The 21,198-nt window shown below is 31.1% G+C and overlaps 1 protein-coding gene across 1 annotated transcript in view; it reads left to right on the forward strand.

Annotated features, from left to right (window-relative positions):
- Positions 1-13,874: 13,874 nt before the first annotated feature.
- LOC106464856 (mitochondrial import inner membrane translocase subunit Tim17-A-like) overlaps positions 13,875-21,198 on the forward strand; it is a 17,567-nt gene continuing 10,243 nt past the window's right edge. The window contains exons 1-3 of the mRNA XM_013925013.2: positions 13,875-13,965; positions 17,029-17,128; positions 20,427-20,490. Of these exons, the coding sequence (XP_013780467.1) occupies positions 13,940-13,965; positions 17,029-17,128; positions 20,427-20,490 (190 nt within the window). The 5' untranslated portion in view covers positions 13,875-13,939. The remainder of the gene's footprint in view (positions 13,966-17,028; positions 17,129-20,426; positions 20,491-21,198) is intronic.

Raw genomic sequence — 21,198 nt, forward strand, 5'->3', positions numbered from 1 at the left:
GGAAAATTAGGAATTTCCTAGAAAAAGGTAATTCAGTATGTTTTTATCTCATAATTTATATATATATTTACAAAAAAAAAAAGCATTGACTACAACAATATACATTCAACAGTATATTATCATTTCAACGGTCTTTCTGTTTCAGTGAAAAACACGGTTTTCTTAAGTTTTTTTGAGTGTACACTAATTATGAAGAAATGTTATCAAACGTCATACTTGGTATACTTACAGTATAGCCTAGGTCTACTGTCATACTAAGACTATTAGTAGTGACACTTGTAGTAGTACTGTGTAACATACTATTAATTGACTTGTAAATATTACTAAGTAAAATGTGGATTTTAAGTGAATAAAAAAAAAAGCACTAATAATGTAGACACCTAATTCTGTGTTTTAAATTCAACAAAGTAATATTCTAGTATAGTACTATTAATACTAATAAATACCACTAAAGTAATGTTATCTCACAGTCAATGTTTCACAAACTGCATGGTGTATGAAAACAAGTTTTCAAAATATAACTTTTTTTGTTATTAAAGTAATAACATTATACAATGTGAATTATTTCATTTCATTTTGGCCAGATACTTAAAAATTGATAAAATAATATATGGTAGTTTATTTTAACTACTGAAGGAAGTACTGTTACTGCATTATAAAATTCTGAAGTGGCTAATTTCTGTCATGCTTGCTAGCTTTCAAGTATTTCGGTTTCACAACAGGTTTACTGTTAATACATATCTATCTACAATGTTCTTATGCTTATTCTTCTAGCCTACAAATTGTTTATCTTGTATAAACTCTAATGTTAACCAAAGTAATAGAACTAATATGTGATTTAATTTTATGATTAGTTTGTTCTTGCTTTTGTTTTACTGAAATAACATGTAATGCATCATGGTCGTATATAAAAATTCTGCTAGATTTTGTTAATTGTTCTGAATGACATTATTTGTATGTATTTGATTTTTAGGTTTTTGTTATGGTATGTGTAAAATTTGATCTTAGAGATATGGCAAATTCATTATTATCTTTTTGAAGTTTTCAACACTTATTTGTGTATAATAATTTGTGAATGGTAAGTTAATTAAAGTTGATTTACTATATCAATTATTATTGCCTTTTGTAGTGCTGTAATAGTTCATTCTTTAGATGCCTTCACGACTAATAAAAACGGGACTAAATTTTAACTAGCAGAAGCCAACCACAGGATATATTTGTTAATGATGTCCAATCTGTTAGAGTAGATATATACATGAGATTGGCTTAAGATTTAAAAAGTCATGAAGTGACATTTATCCAATGGTATATTGATGGAAAATAATCGTGTGACGTAGTTATTGTTTAATTTAAACTTTTCCCATCATACTTTGTAGTATTTTTATATCTGTTGTTGAACAATAAATTATATTACTGACCGAAAGTTCAGTATTCATATGTTTTTATTTAAAATACCTTATGACCACCACAACAGTTTAATAATGGTCACATTTTCAAACATCCTGAAGTTTATAAATGATGATCTCGACTTTGATATAAAAGTTCTTTGTAACTAATCATACTCTTCTAGTTACACATTACACAACAGTCCCACTACAATATCATTATGGGAATTAGACTTTGCCTTCTAAATTAATTTTTTTTTTTTTATGTTCAACAAACTAATTGTTCAGCCACATTGTACTTCTAAGTAACAAATGTCAGTCCTGTCTTTTGCACTAAATTTTAATCATTGTCTTTAGGTCATTTCCAACTTTAAGCATCTGTTATTTCCTCTTATCTTGAAAATACATACAAGTACAACTTTTAAATTTAGTGTTAACATGAGTACCACCAATATAAAAAAAAACTTTTAACATTTACTTATTTATGTACATATCATGTGCATTACAAAAAAAAACTTCATGCATATAGACATAAGGGGATGAGATTTCAACAGTGCCTTGAACACATTATACCTGTACATTCAGACTACTTTATCACTAAATACGCTCTTTATAAATATTAAAATGTGTCTTGAGAACTTCACCTAACATGATGCATAAATTAAAACAACTATCAATCGTGATTTGAGCCCTATACTAGTATATGGAGGGGGATAAGATTTTGACTGTGTCTCGAACTCATTATACCCACACAGTTCAATCAGTTTACCACTAAATGTGAAGTGAACTGGGTTGACTAGAACACACTTATACTCGCACAGTTAGGCCAGTTCATCACTAAATACACTCGCTTAAAGTAATTTCAAAACTCCAGAAACACTCTTTATAAATATTAAATTGTGTCTTGAGAACCTCACCTAACATGGCACATAGATATTTATAGTTTTATACCACAAAATTATCTTTTGTGCTGAGTGTATAAGCCACTAATTGTAATAGTATTTGGAATTAATCCATTTACTTTTTACATTTAAGTACTGATGAATAACCACTCTTATTAAGACCAAGAGTTAATTTTTAAGTCTAGTCTGTTTTACGCACATGTGATTCGAATCTTTACTTGACTTTCTCTTTATAAAGCTAATCAAGATTTTAAGATCTTTTCTGTGATCTTACATGAATTGATATTAGTTTAAAAATTTCTTTTCATCATACTTAATATTTTAAATATCAAACTGTATTACCGAACTATTACCACATTGGTGTGTGGTTAAGTTGAATATACTATAAGCTTAGTTTCTTTCCAGTATATTGTTGTAACAGAATACGTTGCAGTAGGTGGGATTGAATATATTTTTTGTTGTATTTGAAGTTGATAGCAATGGACTGTTCAACATTTAATGAATTTAAAATAAAAATGTCTTGGGTAACATAATATCTTTCTAAAGGTATTTACCCTCTAGAATTGTCAACACATGACAAGAAACATAGTTTAAGACTGACAACCAAAATGTTTTTGTTGAGAGGTAAGACAAGAAACATAGTTTAAAACTGACAGCCAAAACGATTGTGTTGAGAGGTAAGACTGTATACTGTTTAATGCCTTGTCACATTGTGTTTTCATTGGGCTATTAGCATTCTTGGTTTTAAATGCATGTTGTAGGTAGTAGAATATGTTCTTCTGATCTTATTGTCATCTATGAATAGTATAGTTGCTTTTCATTTAATAAATGTTTCAGTGTTTGAATGGTGTCATGTATACATATAATGGGTAAGACTATAAGTATATAATTTTGGCAACTTGTGATATTGTTTTTATAGGTAATCGACCTTATTTGAAGACTCAACCGCACCACCTGGTGGTGTTTTTGGAAGAAGAAAATACTTTGGGGATGCCATTCATCAGAGTTATTTGCTCATCAAGGACAGAAGAAGACTATAGCCAAGATTACAGAGAGGTTTAATTGGACTGGAATTAATGAAGATGTAAAATAACTGGTAAATATTACTTTATGTAAATAACTTGCAGTTTTGTATTTACACTTAATGTTCTAAATAGTTTCCAACTGCCATTACACATCTACTGGTTTAGTTTTGATTAAGAAGTATCATTGTTCCTATAAATACTATTGTTTAAAATTTCATACAAAACCAGTTTTCCATCATTACTTTCATGTATGATATCTATCTTATGTATTAATCAGTTATAACAACATAAGTTCCCCTGATTCATTCAACATCTTATATTTATTACTATTATTACAGAGTAAACACTGTGACAAGTGCCAGAGGTTTGAAATGTTGACAACTGCTGCACCAGTCCTTTATCCTATCAGAGTAACTGGACTATGGGATATGCTTGGAGTTGACATGACAGGACCACCGCTCATCACTACTGAAGGATATCAGTAAATTTTAACTTGTACTGATTACTTTACTGAATGGCAGACATTTGAAAGATATCTTTTCTGTATAAGTATATTTGTGTATTGTTTGAATTATAATGTCGAATGTGCATTTGTCATAAATAATGATGTAATTTTGAATTGTCATAAATAATGATGTAATTTTGAATTGTCATAAATATGCAAGTAATTAAGAACAAACACTAAATTTCATAAATTATAATACTTGGAAAGCTTCAGTTACCTCTTACTATGCTTTTACAGATATGGAAACCCTGAACGAATGTTAACAGATCAAGGGCAAGAGTTTGTTAATGAGGAATGATGACTTGCAGCTATGTCTACAATTTTTCTTGTTACTCAAAACTATATATATGCTTACTGTTCGATTTAGCTTTATTATAAATCCTTTGGCTTGTTTATAAAGGACAAAGAAATATAATAGAAGGGTTATAGAAAGAAACCTGAATACTTTTTATTAGTGTGTGTATTTACATTGATGTTATGTATGTAAGTATGTTATGTTTTTCCAATCACTTGGGAATCAAGAATGAAAGGACAAATTGAATTATTTAGAGAGCCCTGAATAAACTAGTTGATGTACGACAGGACAAATTCTTGAATGATGTGGTGATGTAAGTTCCAGTAAACATGAATCAACTAAATTTACCCCATTCTTTTTAATATTTCAGCACCAAATGAAGCTGCCAGTTGAAAAGAAGATATTGGTGAAAGTGAAAACCTGAAGTTATTTCTACCTATGTAGAAGATATGGTTAAAAAAAAAGATCCATGAAGTGGTATGTACGTTTTACTGAACATTTACTATAGCCCTATATTACTTGTTTTGTATTATATCTTTGGTATATTTTACTCATTATGATTAACTATTTATACAATTATATTTAAATATTATTTTGTTATTTTAAATGGAAGGCAGTTAACAGTAACTGCTGTAACGAAATAAGAGAATTGACATTTGACAGTCCGACTGTAGCTGAATCCAAACCAACACCAAATTTTAATACTGCTTATGTGTAATACATTATCCATGATTTTGTGCCATGTAGGTGCAGCACTTAAATGTTTGTTTCCATGCCTCCATTATTTTTCCATTTGTAACATTGAAAAAGCCGAGGAGAGACAAAAGAAGAAGTATGAGAAGAGTAAGAAGAAAGGGGTTAAAGTGTTCCACTTTAAACCACATGACATAGTGCTTAGAAGAAACATGCTGAAACTGACCAAGAAAGGCCATAAGCTGGAGCATTCATAGAAAGGGTCATTGCAAACAAAGGGACAATGAAATTAAAGCATTTGAAGAATGGTGGATTATAGAAGAACAATATTCCAGTTAACCAAATAAAACCATCCTTGAATGAGGTTTTTTTTTCTTTAACACAAGTACAATTAAATAAATTATAATTTCTCTGGGAAAGTAATTTCTAACTTTGTAACAATTCTTAAATTGTACAATTCATTCAGTGCTAGATATGTATAATTTAACTTACTTGAATAACTTTAAGCATGTGATGTGTCACATGTATTACAATAAAAATGGTTTATACAGAGAAGAGTATAGAGCTAAAATTAATTAACATAATTACAAAAGAAGGCAGTAACAGAGAAAATTGAGAGTTCTGAAAAAAGCCCCTATGAAAACTGATACCAAAGCAACTGCCTTAACTGAAGATAAAGAAACTGATGATAGGGAGAGTAAAGATGAACAAATGGAAGTCATCCAACTACACACATCATATGTGACAAAAGAGTAAGACTTTTTTGAGTTGACAAAATTTTGAACACCAAATATTTTGACTTATAAATATAAAAATAAAATAAAAACAAACCCAAGTAACTCTTAAGTACTGTCTGACCCTTAAATAGCCAGTTCAATCATATACTCTGAATTCCTTATGCAATGATTGCATGTAAAGTGATTTTCAACATTTGACAGCATACTAAACATGTAGTTCCAGAGATTCTTTTTTTTCCTGCTATTTGTATTAAAAGAAAAATTGTATGAGAGATATAATGTTACTGTAATGTGTAGTAAAGGTTAATTATTTTTGTAGACAGAGAAAATGCACCAGAAAAATTATCATGTTGGGAAAACTTGACTTGGTGCCTGTGACAAGTGAATAGGTAAGGAGGAATGATGAAGAAAATGATACAGGTAAGTTGTCAGGTAAGGAAGAGGACTGTGTGATTAATAAAATATCTAATTGTGAAATTAGTATTAGTACATTGCCATGTAAGCAAGTTGGTCCATGTACCAACTTGCATAAAATAATAATTATTTTGGACTCTCCTGCAGCCTAGCTAAACTATGAAGTTATTAATCATTGTCAGAACCTTTTAAAGGAGCAGTTTCCATATGTTGATGGATTCCAGGATGTTTGCATCTTCATGGCAGCAAATACTCACCATTTGGCAGTTGGAACACCATATGGAGAATTTATCCATATTGTAAATATTAATAACAGCCACTGGGTAACTTTATCCAACATGAATTGTGTTCAAGGAACATCTCATGTGTATGACAGTATAGGATGCCAAACAGCCAATCAGCAGCTCTAGAAGCAGATAACATTCTGCATTCACAAGGAAAATCTGTTGTCATCGAGCATGTAAGTATTCACTAATAGGTAGGTTCTAATGATTTCTGTATGTTTTGACATTCAACCACAAAGCTGTATCTGGGACCAGTGTAACATGTGGCAACACATGAAGACATTTCTTTCAAAGGGTAAGATGACACCCTTTCCACTAATTAAGATAAGAAAAGGTAAGACACCAACCTGTAAGTTGCAAGTTATGCTAGTGTATTTATTTTCCATGTGATGATTCAATGGTACAGTGTTCCCAGTGCAAAGAGTGGTACCATTCAACATGTCAGAATGTAGAAAGGGAAGTATTCAATGATAAAAGTTTGTATTTCACATGTTCAAAATGCTAAAATATGAAAACTTGTTACTTTGTGTTTAGTGTTATTTCATATATCCATGATCTTTTATGTGTATGTACTATCTACATTTGTATTGAAGTGATTTTATACATGTTAATAATTACATCTGAGTTATACTATATACCATTATTTGTTGATTTTCCACTTTCTCACATACCTATGTGTTACCGGGATTTCTATGAATTTACATGTTACTTATCTCTTTGTTTTTAATATCTGTCTTGAGCTAGAATCATCTTGTTATAGATTTTGATTTTGTATTTACTATGCATCTGTTTATATGATTTCATGCATTTTTATATGAATCTTGAGCCAGTTGTCTTTCATACGTGTTTGTGATTTTGTATATACTATGCATCTTTTTATATGATTTCATGCATTTATATATCAGTCTTGAGCTCAAGTTTTTTTGTGTGTGCTCCATTGTCATTTTATACACATAATTGTGAAAACATGGCTTTAAGAAGTTTTTTTTAGTTTTTTCTTTTATGGTATTCCTTGGATGAAGAAGCTGTTCAAAGTGAATTCCATACTACAGTTAGTGTTCATCTCATGTAACTGGTAGTGAAATGTGTCCATGCAAAGTTCATAGTGTCTCCAAGCATACAGTTTTTCCTGTTAGAAATAATTCATTAGTGCTTGAAACATCAAGAATGTTGGGATAAGAGGATGGCTTTAAGGTGAAACATGGAAGCCACTGTCAAAACAAGTGAAACTATATTTTAAGAGTGTAAAATTAATGTGCATAGTTTCCTGTCTTTATTGCAAGACATGGGGACTGTATAAAAGTAACTAAGATATTTTTATTTATAGTTAACCTCCAGATATGCCTTTTAATTTGATCAATTTCGTTTTTTGTAAGTTTTAATTATGTAAAAAACAAACAAACAAACTGGGAGGATAGGATGGCTGGAAAGGGTGAGTGGAGGCATTTTGCCATTTTCAAAAATTAATTGTTTTGTATACGAAATATGTTAAGTTTTATTCCTTTTTTTTTCCTAACAATTATGTAGTCATATAAGGGAAATAAAAAATGCATTCTCTCGAACAGTGATTATTCATTAACCATGACTTTAATTTAAGTGGAGTATCCCTGGCTACTCTAAACATAAAACAAATTTTTGAATATTAAACATGGATATGTAAAAAAAGAACCGATTGTTTTTCATAAAAAAAGTATAGAAAATAAACACATCACTTTTTAATATTTTATCTTCTTTCATACAACATTAAGAGCAACTTATAGCTGACAACAAAACAAAACCCATTAAAAGTACATACATTACAATAGTGTGATATTCAGCCTATTAACTGCTTAATATACATTCATGACAAGCTGAATATGTTGTGATATGCAAGTTATAAGTCCATGATTCGATTTTTACATATTACTTTTAAGTATATCATTATCACATTTGGAATGAAAAAAGCGCAAATAATTATGACACTCTTGTGTAAATACATAAGTGTATACAAAATAAAGAAAACAATGCTTTAAATCACAACTTTAAATTTTATAATTAGATTAATGTTGATCAAAATCTAACTACTATAAATTTATATTATAATCTTCCTATACTGAAAATGTATTTCGGACAGGCACTTCTCTCTGCTCATCAGATTAGCTATTCTTGTGGAGTGCTGCCCTCTATATGCAAATATTTTCTTTATGCATGCCACAAGCCTTATACTCCCCCCTATTGGAATCAAATGATTTTAATATGTCTTTGATGTAAATCATCATGGGTCACTTCACCATCAATAGGAGCATGATATACTCACATGACGCATGTGACTCCCTCTATACCTCTCGATCAAACTATTACATAGGAAATAGGGGAAAGGGATAAAACTAAAACGTCACATACCTGAGAAACGAAATCCAAAAAGACTGTATTAGGCCCAATTGACACCTCAGGTGGGACATGAGAAGGCACGACAAAATCAGGAGGTGGAAATTGGCGATCCAAGTCCTCTTCTGCCTGAACAAGCTGAAGTGATGGTCATCATACAATAAATGCATTGCATTGTGTGATTTGCAGTTGATTACCATGAGCAAAGATAATTGGTGCCAGTAAATATGATACCTTGTTCATCACCAGTTTTCACAATTAGAAATAATAAATTATAGCTAAAAGATTAAAAACTCACTTGCTTTCTGAACTATTGGGTGTTTTTAAGAGGCAAAATAAATTAGATGTTTTATGAGAATTGTACTCTGATCTGAGTGACAAGAGCTTTACAGGGAATATCATATAATAGTCATTAGATCTTTCCAATACACCTGAAAGGCATATAACACCTACATGTGCATTGAGGGAGCTGTGTTTCATCTGAGTATGTTTGCTGATATATACTATAGTAACAGCACTAATACTAATCCTGATTTATGTGAATTTTAAATGAAAAGTTATTGTTGCTGAATTCTGTTGGTGATTATTTATTTTGTGATGCCTGAAAAGGAAAATGGACGAGTGTTGTGGCTCACAAGTGGAAGAACTTTACCAGATCACAGCTACCATTCAGTAGCTTCATAAAGTAAACACAAGGTGGTTATGGAATACTTTGAGCAGTAGCCAATGGCAATCTTCTGAAAGCTTTTAGTGTATGTGATGATGTGTATAAATAAATAAGTGTGTATGGTCCCAGGCACTCGTAGAAACATTACATGAAATCATTCATGAGTTTTGTATAACACGAATGGGTCAAGTATATAATGAACATAACTATTAAACCAAATATGACTAGAAACAGAGTATTTAATATGGATGCTAAGACTTTGCGATATGAGATTAACTGTGATTACTGGCCTGTAAGGTGCTATTTGAAGATGGGGTGAGCATATTATTTTTATTAATATTTGTGAGAGAGTGTTTCAATTTCGACATTTAAATAATTGTCAGTGTGTACATTTTCATAAAATGATAAGAGTAATGGAGAGACTCACACTATATTTGAATGAAAGCACAGTTTTATCTGTTGTTTTCCTGTAAAGATAGTTCCTGATAATTCGATTAGATCAAATCGAAATGTTTATGAATAGGTAAAATTATCAGTAGTATATGGAATTCACACATACTAGTTTAAATATCATAATAAATATAAACTTTGTGTAGCCAGTAATTAATCTTATTGGGATATAATATTTAGAGTCATGTAGATTGAAATATTTTGTAAAGTACACAGTTTTCTAAATATTTTGGAACATTTTGTTAGTATAAGATGCAGCATAAGAGATATGAAAATGCAGACTGTAAATGTACAGAGGGGGGGGGGTAGGAAGAAAGTAACGACCGCATGTGAAACTTCGTAAATTGCATAAAATGTACTACTAACTAGGTAGAGACAATGTAAATGATATTGGATTCTAATGGTCAAAATTAATGCTTCATGTCACCTAACCTTAGAGTCAGCATGTGTTAAGACTCCAGTTTCGCAATCTCAACCCCATTCTTTTCTTTTTATGCAACAACAAAATGGTACTGAAAGGAATGGATTTGGGTCAAATCTTAAACATGCTGGCCATTGTCATGAGAATCGCAACAGGGGCAACATGGCTGAGAAAATATTGTTCAAATGGATACCCAGTTTCATGAGCACTAGGGAAACATATTGTATTGGTTATTATAGAATGAACAGATGTGAACACTGTAGAAAATTCATTTGAGTAACATAATCCCTTTAATACTTAGCTTCTAGAGGTAGTTTTTAGCGGAGAGTAATGGTTGTAACTGGGGAGCTATGACCATTTTCCAAACGATACACCTGGCTGACCTTTAGGCCAATTTAAAATCATATGACCTTGTGTTTTTAATCTGGACTTTACTATTTAAGTTCAAGTTCTTGATCATTTTGCTATCCTGCTCTTCAGCTATCCAGAATTTCATTGTTTTGGGGGCAAAACCTCCTGTAGATTCTCTCATGGGAAAGAAGTTTGACGACTATAAGGCTACCTAGGACTTTATGTTTGGCAAGAAGCTGGACTTCACCACTGACACCTGAAACTGGCATGAACTTCGACCTTATAGAACCCATCAATGAAGATTTGTTGTTGGACCGGGTATGTGACATACTGGATTTTGCCAAGTCATTTGTCTGGCTCGCTCTGAGTTATCCAAGAGCCTGGCAACCCCACTCAGCAGTGGATGTACCCATAAGATTCAAGCCCTCACCAGAAAGAGAAACCATAGCTGCCAAGGAGATCATGTCACAGGTCACTATTGTTATTCTAGTCAACCCATGCCTATCCATTACTCAACATTTACTGCCAACTACCATAACATTAGTAGTTAAATAGGAAAAAAGTATATCTCCCAGCATTGGAATGTTTTAGTTAGGTGTCCTCTTGAAAGTTTTCTGGTGATAGCTAAGCATAAGCACAAAATGTGCATTCACCTGTGTTAGGACCACTACATCCCTAAGCTGATGAAAACCTTTGCAGAGAGTCACCTAGAGGTGTAGCTGAGCAATGGGAAGAGAAGGTAAAATAGTATACTTCTCAATCATCACCACCTACAGTGGTGACTCTTGCAGTTAGTGACACTATTACTAGCAAAGAGAGCCAGTAGACTAAGGCCTTACTACCAATTGCAAAACCATCAGTATCAACTGCGAGGACCTTTATAATCAATGAGGGTGTATACACTTTAACAGTTAAACCAGTGATACCACCAACCACAGGAACTCAGAAGGAACATTCTCGTCAATGTCAATCAAGCCACCACCAAAAAGGCCTCCAGAAATCACCAAGTGGCAGCTAAGAGTAACATTCTCAACCACTCCACCAACAAACATTACGGACCACCTAACACACCGAAAAATCCACCATCAAAGCAGAATTCCCAAGGAATGGCTGAAAAGTAGATAGAAGCCTAAGCACTTTACAATAGGTACCATCCAATACCGTCAAACAACCACTACAGCCAATCTACAGACGACCACAATCCTGAAGGATCTGCTGATTGGTCTGTAATGACGAAGTCTTGTGCTTAACATTGGGTAAATATTAATAATGCTGTATCGTTTTCTCTCTTTTTTATTTCCTTATTTTAACATGTTTAATTTGAATACGAGTGTTATTAATTTTTTAATTTAGATGAAGTGTTAGGTGAATTATATGTATCTCTACATTTTTAGATGTGTACTGTTTTCAATGTGTTTTATATAGTCAGTGTTGTAAGTCTACATGTAACATTGAATTTTTCTGTATTAATCTCTGTTTGGTGTGTTGGGTTGATATTTCAGTAACAAGACCTATTTATGTCATGTCAAATTTTCTCTTAGTGATGTGTTTTTATTACTTTTATTTAATGATCCTTTTTGTTATCTCTTTTCCTCGTGTAATGAGTTTATTTAGTATTTTTATTTACTAGTGTAAGGGATTTCATTTTAAGATTCTTTGATTATTATTCAATATAAAAGGTTGTATTCACATTGCTGATATCAACATTGAAAATATAGTCCAATAAAAGTAACAATCTGTCATTCCATAAAGTATATACACACACACTGTGTTTGTGTTTTAATAAAGATTGTGCATTTTGTATTTCACGTTTCGTTCAGTCTCATTGTTCCATTTAACATCATGGCTCAGTTATTCAGAGAATTTATATTTTTGAGCTCCTTACGAAAGGTCATTCAATTGTTAAAAATGACTCGAAGGAGACTACTAGGATAATACTAGGACAAGTTAAGATCTCTTAGATTATTTTCTCTTGAAAAAAAAAGAAGAGTTAGAGGGGAGCTGATTGAACTGATTATTAAAAGAATTTATAGTATCGATGCATCATCTTTTGTCATAAGAAATTATAAGAATGGTAGGACAATGAGGCACAGTTGGAAGTTTGGGCAGGATAGGAGTCATCTTCATCTTAGACAATTTTGCTCATCTAACAGGGTGGTTAACTTTTGGAGTAGGTTGCATCTAAATGCAGCTTTAAGGAATGCTCGATAAATACTTTAATGCTCAAGGGTGGATTTGATTGTAGTTTTTTTAAGTGGATGCAACAGCCTCGATGAACCAACAGTCCCCTTGTTGTAGCTTAAATGCTATGTTGTGTTAAAGTTTTTCCACGATGTTGACGTGCTTAATCTTATCAGTTTTTAATTCAGAAACTTGTGCATTTCGTTACACTACTTTGATGATTTATTCCACCTAGTTTCCATTCCTTTGTTAGCAGCCCCATGGTGACTGAGCGACTTAAACCTAGACTGCTGCTGATTCATAGTGTGGAGAATCCCATATATAGCCTAAAGGCTTAACTTGCACCTCTTCTTCTCCTTAGATTTTTGCCTTTAGGAGGGTCCCCGTTCTTCACACATATTTCCCTCCTCCAATCATCTCTGTTTATTTTTAGGTCTTCTGCAATTCCTTTCTCGTTCATGTCTATTTAATCCCATTATTCTAATGCTTTACTGGCCTTCCCTGTCTTCTCTTGTCAGCTATTGGCAGATCTAATGCTCTCCTTACTGCTTGTTCTTCCTTTCTCTTCACATAACCGAACTATCTTAGCCTCGCTTCTCTTGCCTTTTACTCGAATCCACAGACTCCTGCCATTTCCTTATTCGTTCTCTTTCAGCGACACTCCCTACAGCCATCTCAGCATTCTTATTTCTGTTTTTATCAACAAGCCTCCTTCTTTCTCCTTCAGGATCCAGGTCTTATACAACACTTTGGCTTTAAGTGTCCTTGATTAACTTTTTTTTTTGTAACAGATTACTGTGACCACTTTTCCATTTCTTCCAACCTGCCTGAAATGTATCTCTCACAGTTTTTTCACTTTAGATTGTAATTTTATAGCTACCAAGTGATTATTCCCCATATTTGTTTTTCAAAGTTTTTACTCTCAGTTTATAAGCCCTGATGCAACTCTTCTACTTCTCAACCGGGCTTAAATTGTATCATTAATACAAATAGATGTAACGTTTAGGCAATGTATTTCATATGTTTTGTGCTTTGTGACTATTTTAATAGAATAGATACATTTATCGCCTGGCTCAGTTCATTAATGTTCCTTTATATTTGCCTTTTTTCCCTTGTCTTTTCAATATATATTATATATATATATATCGTTAATTATTTAATTTACTTGGATAATAGCATCACATGATTCCAGAAAAACATTGGTACTGAGAGTAGTAATAAGTGATGCAACATGAAATTGACCTTACACGATCTTCGTCAAAATGGAGGAATACGCACGTGAACCATGGTGAGAGTTAAAATATTATTTCTGTTGTGTATTTTTTTACGTAATATTAATTAGTGGAGATTTGTTAATGTGTTTCTTTGTTGTGCTGTTCAGTTTACTTTGAACTGATCTGGTTTCTAGTTGTCAAGTCACAAAATATTTTTTTTTCTTGCACCGGTCTCTGCTAAGTTAGTCTTATTCATTATAGTTATTCTTAACTTCTTGAGCTAACTTAAGTTAAGGCGTTACGTAATTGCAAGATTGTAGAATTTATTGATGGTTTTTAAATCAGTAAGTGTCCGAGATATATAGGAACCTATGTCTGTAAAGAAGATTGTTGTAAGAAGTTTCTATCAGTTCATTTTCTTGTCCTGTACATTAGATAGAAATTGTAATAGAAATTAGAATGCGCGTTTATCTAGTTGACATAACAAACTTTTTAATTTTAGTGTTATGGATTGAACTGTTACAAACTATTAAAACCAAAGCTAATGTAGTATTTCTTCAACATTATATAATTTTAATATAAATTAATTGTTGTTTGTTTATGATAAAACTCAAGTTAAAATATGTTGCTATTTTACTGAATATACTGTTCCGTTTTTGTAATAATATTAAAGTTACAATAAATATTATAACACTGCTTTTTAGTATTACTGAATAATATGTTTTGTGTTACTTGTGACAATACCCATGGTACAATAAATATAACAGCAGTTGCATTACCACAAACACTTGAGTTCTGAAAGTAAAATAAAAATCAATTGGGCAGAATGCTATGATAAAATATTAACTAATATGCATGTTGACTTGTTCCAGACTGGGGAAGTTTCACTTGTATCCATCTACTTTTTCATTTTGATAGTGTTACTTGACCAGTAACATAAAGCTTAGAACCGACTTACTAAATACTTAAAATAAGTTAAATAATTTCTAGTTTTGGTGTAAAGAGAATCATATAGTTTTAGTATTTTATCATTTTTTATTTTGTTAAATGTCCAAAATTTTGTTTTGAAAACATGTATAAAAAAATACTTTCTTTCAATTTAGAACTTCAGGTTTTTAAATGTTGATAAAAGTTCCATACTCACATTTTCAACTCACAAAAAAGAAGCTATTTAATTGCACAACACAACAGAGACTTTTTGATTCTTTCAATGAAAGGTTCCAATGTTGAACATTTATAGATGTGCTATCAAATATGTAGACGAGTCCAAGCTCCGATTTTAAATAAGCATAATAACTTCATTTGGTGCTTTTTAAAGTGCATAATGATATTATGTTACTGTTAAACTTTAGCTTTTTCATTTATTTTTTTATAATTGGTTTTTGATTGAATATTACTGAAAATAGAAATTCAAGATTATACAGTGTTGCTAATTTTGTACTTTAGTTAAGAGAATTTTGTTTTATGTTAATCATGATAGAATTTCTCTGACTGATACATTCCAAAAATATGACAATGCCAAGTAAAAAAAAATACATGTTTAGTGTCCCTGCCTGTTTCCTTTTTTGCAGCTGCCTCATCCCACTTTTTTTTTGGAGAAAATTTGAAGCTTCATAAAACATTGTGTAATTTTCTATGCACACTGAAGAAAGTACTAACAGGAGTTGTAATATTCCGTGCACACTGAAGAAAGTACTAACAGGAGTTGTAATATTCTGTGCACACTGAAGAAAGTACTAACAGGAGTTGTAATATCCTGTGCAAACTGAAGAAAGTACTAACAGGAGTTGTAATATTCTGTGCACACTGAAGAAAGTACTAACAGGAGTTGTAATACTGTATATATACACTGAAAAAAGTACTAACAGGAGTTGTAATATTTTATATACACTGAAGAAAGTACTAACAGGAGTTGTAATATTCTATATACATTGAAGTAAACATTCTATATTATTCTTATGTACACTAAAAAACGAAATAGTAAGATTATTTGATTTATAAGCATTTATAGAACTACTTATCTTTTTTTAAAATAGAAATTCAGTTTTTATAGGAAAGTTAGGTTTATCATTACATAGCCAAGTGTAAATATTTGATTAGCATTATTAGGTAATAATGTTTTTATGCCTAGCATCTAAGTTGAAACCCAGTATAAACTGTGATTTGTATACAAAAAAGATATATGTACTGCTCAAGCAGTGTGAACTATGAAACAACTTTTGCACACGTTTGGTTAGATACAGTATAAACCTAAACGTACAACACAGTCAGCAGTAAAGGTTTTATAATAGGGCTTTGATCTATATACACTAACAAAAATAATAAAGCCTAGTTGTTGCATACCTACTTAAACTTTTTTGTGGATTTATCTTGAGAGGTAATGATACCACAGATTCAATGAAAGAATTAATATTCAGTGAAACAAACATATTAAATAGAATAACCTTGTATTTTACTGAAAAAGCTCTTGGTTGTTAGTAACTCTCACTTTTAAATATACAGAATATACCAAGGTTATCAAGCTTAAGTGAGATTACTTTTGATATTTGGAATTACAGATTCTGCTTTATTATTCAAAATTGATAATGGGCTTATTAAGAAGAATATTTTGGGGGAGGGATCCTTTGATGCAAGCATGAACTTAATCATAATTTTGTAGCTTAATTCGTAACTGATAGCTAATAGTAATAATTAAATATAAAGTTGATTTATTCATTTAAAGCTACTAATAGAGGTTGGTTTGTAGGTCAGTAATCTTTTATGTGTATGATTAAATTCATACTATTATAAACTGTTGTGCAAAACTAGGAAAGCTTATTATTGGGCTTGAGAGACCTCGTTCATGAATATTTAATGTAAGTCTATTGCATTGTATTATATGAAGTTCTGGTATAATAAAATACCTTCAAACATAGTTTCAAGCAAAGTATTTTCTTAAGCTTCTTGCTCCAATGCCTTATTCCCATGTGGTTTTTCCATTATTTAATGCTTTTTCAAAATAATTGAAATAGTTGAAAGAGAGAAATTTATTGGCTGATATTACAGAAAAGATATTCTGTTAAAGTTAATTGTTTTGATGATGATGTTATATTTAAAAGAAAGTGTGAAAAAGTTGGTAAAAAGTTTTTTTGTTTTAGTCCATGGAGAATTGTTGATGACTGTGGTGGAGCTTTCACAATGGGAGCCATAGGTGGTGCTGTTTTTCAGAGCATAAAAGGGTTTAGAAATGCTCCTATAGTAAGTACATTTATTTGTATACATTAATTTCAATTTATGTGACTACCAAGTGCAAACGTTTTAGAACCTTTCAAGTATGTAGTGATATGTTGAAAATAGGAATAAAGTGATGATTTAGTAGGTTGTACAGAAGCACATTTTAAATACAGCCATGTTAGTTTTGTTGTCGTAAGCATCTATACTACAAATTAATTTCCAAATATTCGTACTATCAGCATTCATTTTTTTTGCGAATTCCCACCTGCCCATGTACGTATATACACACACACAAACACCATGCAGTACAATGTATGGTAATGTAACTGAGCTATATGCACTGTACTGTGTTACCACACATAGCCATTCAAGCTCAGTTGAACTCTAATCAAAATTTACTTGACTAGAACAGCATTATTAGCCAATCACAAAAGCAAACTTTTCCTAATGTTTTCAGCCCCGTTTAGTGGATTGTATCAACATTTCTCTTGTTCAAAGTAAAATCTTTTTTAAACAAAAAAAGGAACTGAAAGATATTTTTTCAAATTTTTGAGTTCATAGTTAGGGAATTTACCGATGATTTGGAACGAGGATTGGAGTCAACATTACATGTGCAATGTGGACATGGATAAGCGTATAGTAAACTGCAATGCTGTTTTGAGTAAGGGTCTGTTCCAGGGCACTAGTCATCTCTCGGACAACAAGGGGTTTAAGTTAGTCATCTGAGAAAGTTTTTAGTTGTCTTTGAAGATCACATGACCATTAAAATTGGGTGATGTTAATAATGAAGTCATATCAAACTGGACCCTTGCTACTAGTGGAGTGCCTCAAGGGTCAGTGCTTGGGTCTTTGCCTTTTTTTTTTTTACCTTAATGATATTGATAGGGCATAATTAGTAAATTAGTAAAGTTTGCAGATGATATTAATCTTTTGGAATAATAAGGTTAGAGCTGGGCAATTAATGGAAGTTTTAATTGGTAAATCAACCAGCTCATTAACAAATATTACATTATTAAGTTACAAAAAGAAAAATAACAAACAAGTGTTTTTTGTATTTATTTTCAGTATGAGAACTATAGGGTATACAAATTTGTACTAATTTTCAAAAGGGGTACACCACCTTCAAAAGATTTAGAACCACTGCATTATTTTAAGAGGATATTAATCTTCCTACTTCCAGGTGGTTTTGGTTTAATTTAAAATTTTTTAAATTATCCTTCTTGTCATATGATAGACATCTTCTAGTAGTTGCCATTGACATATTTTGTGAAAAAAATTATGGCAAAAACTTTTGTCACAATGTCTTTCAAAACTCACTGTTTTCTACTTTGCAAGTTACTAATGTTGACTTGAGATAACCACATGGTCAACATTTTGTTTTGATTTTTTAATTCGTGCAGTAATCCATCATTCATCTTGTGTAAATCAAATAAATTGAAAAACAGTGAAAACATGTTTTACCATCACTGATAACAGTAATAATGTTTTTATTTAAAACATATGTTTAGAATTAAGTAACCAATAACCCAATATATTTATGTACATTTTTAAATAGGGTGAGCATAAAAATACTCCATAAATAGAAACTTGAGTCATCAGAAACTTTTGCTGTTATCTATTGTACTCACTAAAGTTAACTAAGCAGATATGATTTTATTTGGTGAACATAATAAAAACCCTCATGTTTACAACCATTGTCTAAAAGAAAATCTAGTATATCTAGTAAAAACACTAATTTTAAAGAAAGAACCAAACATCAACAAATGTAAAATCAAAGTAGTCATCTCAATTGAACAACACAACCCTTCTGATAAACCAGCATTCTGGGCTGTTAAAATATGATTACTAAGTCATTAAATGAACTCCAGTTCTGATTTGTTTGGATTTTGCTGTATATATAGAGCTACCTCCGATAACTTCCATTAGAACACAAATTCAGAAAAGTAAGTAATGTTATAAATCTAATGCATACACAGTGTGGAAAATTAAATTTATAGTTTATATAATAGAAATCAGTAAAGTTACACAAATTATAAATTACATTGTAATGCAATGTAAAATAAATTTTACACATTCTTCAACATAAAAAAAATAAACAATAAATAACACAATGTAAAAAATAAATAAATATACACTTTATTTAACTCTAAAGTCGTCCAAGAGTTGGTGGTGGGTGCTGCTAACCAGTTGCTTCTCCTCTAGTCAGCAGTTTAAAATAAATGAGTGGCAGATAACTTTTGTAGCTTTGCCATAACAAAAAAAAAAAAGAAGAACAGGGTCAGCAAATTTAGTAGCAACAGAAATCACACCCAAGACCCTGGAATTATGAGAATGTGTTGGCTTGAAGCTGAACAAACTTGAAGTAAAACAACTTTATAATGCTAAAAAATTGGGTTTTGATACCTGTGATGGATAGAGCGCAGTTAGCCCATTATGTAGCTTTGTGCTTAACAACAAATAAGCATAATGGCAGCAATTTGATTAATTGGATGGTTGGAAAAATTAAAAGTTGTAACAGTAGGAAACTCTGATTCTGATTATTTCATGACACTTAATTGATAAAGCTGAACAAAATTGAATTAATCAAAAATCATTATGGAAACATTTCAGTAACTGGATAGTTGGAATAATCAAAAACAGTGATAGCTGGAAACCCTAATTTTGATTGGTTTATTTTGCCTGTGACAGTTGATTAATCATAATTTCAATTATTCAAATGTTGGAATAATCAGAAACACTAGTTTTGATCAGTTGATTACTTTGTGATATTAATGAATTTAATTATAATTTTGATTAATCAGTGATGTGAGACTAATTGATGTAAACTGGTAATTGTTTGAATCACTCAGCTCTGACAAAGGTACTACAGATTGATATATCAGTTGGTTAATAAAACAGATATTTGAAAAATAACCTTTAATTATAGTATGTACAAGTTTATGTATTTTGGTTATAATGTGGATCATATGTTTAATATTATAGCTGGGTGATGAACTCAATTGACTGATTTATATTACAATTTACATATAATTTTAAAATTGTATTGCTTTATTATGTTCTTAAAATAGCTTACTTGTTTCACCTATATATTTATGATGCTACTTTACACATTTCTATAGGTTTGCAGAAGATTGAAGGGTATGCTCCATATAAATAAGTTTTCAAGAGATGTTGATCTGTTTATAGGGGTCAACAGAAGACTGAAATGTATGCTCTGTGTTTTAAATAAGTAATGATGATCTGTTTCTAGGTGTCAACAAAAGATTCATATGTATGCTCTATGTCATAAATAAAATGTAAAGTAATGCTGATCTGTTTGTAGGGAATCAACAGAAGACTACTAGGCAGTCTTGCAGCTGTGAAGGAGAGAGCCCCAGTTGTTGGTGGTAAGTTTTATCTTCTGTCATTTTTCCTTAAGTATATTTCTAAGTGTTTGAAACATGTTAAAAAGCACTGATAAATTTAAAGTTACAGGAAGAAAATATAAAAAATTATAGGTGGATTTTGTGAACTTTTGCATGAAGATAAAAGATGTTATATAATAAAATCAAGGAACAACATTGAAGATTCATAAAATATATATCTATGTCTTGCAGCTTGATTGATCTAATCAAATCACACTAAATAACGGTAATACATGAATCGATAGTCTTGCAGCTGTATTGATCAAATCAAATCACTAAATATTGGTAATACATGAAACGATAGTCTTGCAGCTGTATTGATCTAATCAAAACACTAAATATTAGTAACACATGAAACGATAGTCTTGCAGCTGTATTGATCTAAATAAATCACTAAATATTGGTAACACATGAAACGATAGTCTTGCAGCTGTATTGATCTAATTAAATCACTAAATATTGGTAATACATGAAACGATAGTCTTGCAGCTGTATTGATCTAATCAAAACACTAAATATTAGTAATACATGAAACGATAGTCTTGCAGCTGTATTTATCTAATTAAATCACTAAATGTTGGTAACACATGAAATGATGAAGTCTTGCAGCTTTATCAGTTTTAGGGTTCTTTTTTTTTTATAAAAGCAACAGAATAAATATAATCAATTTTCATAGTGTGATTAGAAAGG

The sequence above is a fragment of the Limulus polyphemus genome, unplaced genomic scaffold, assembly GCF_000517525.1.
Source record: "Limulus polyphemus unplaced genomic scaffold, Limulus_polyphemus-2.1.2 Scaffold1761, whole genome shotgun sequence".
Classification (NCBI taxonomy): Eukaryota; Metazoa; Arthropoda; class Merostomata; order Xiphosura; family Limulidae; genus Limulus; species Limulus polyphemus.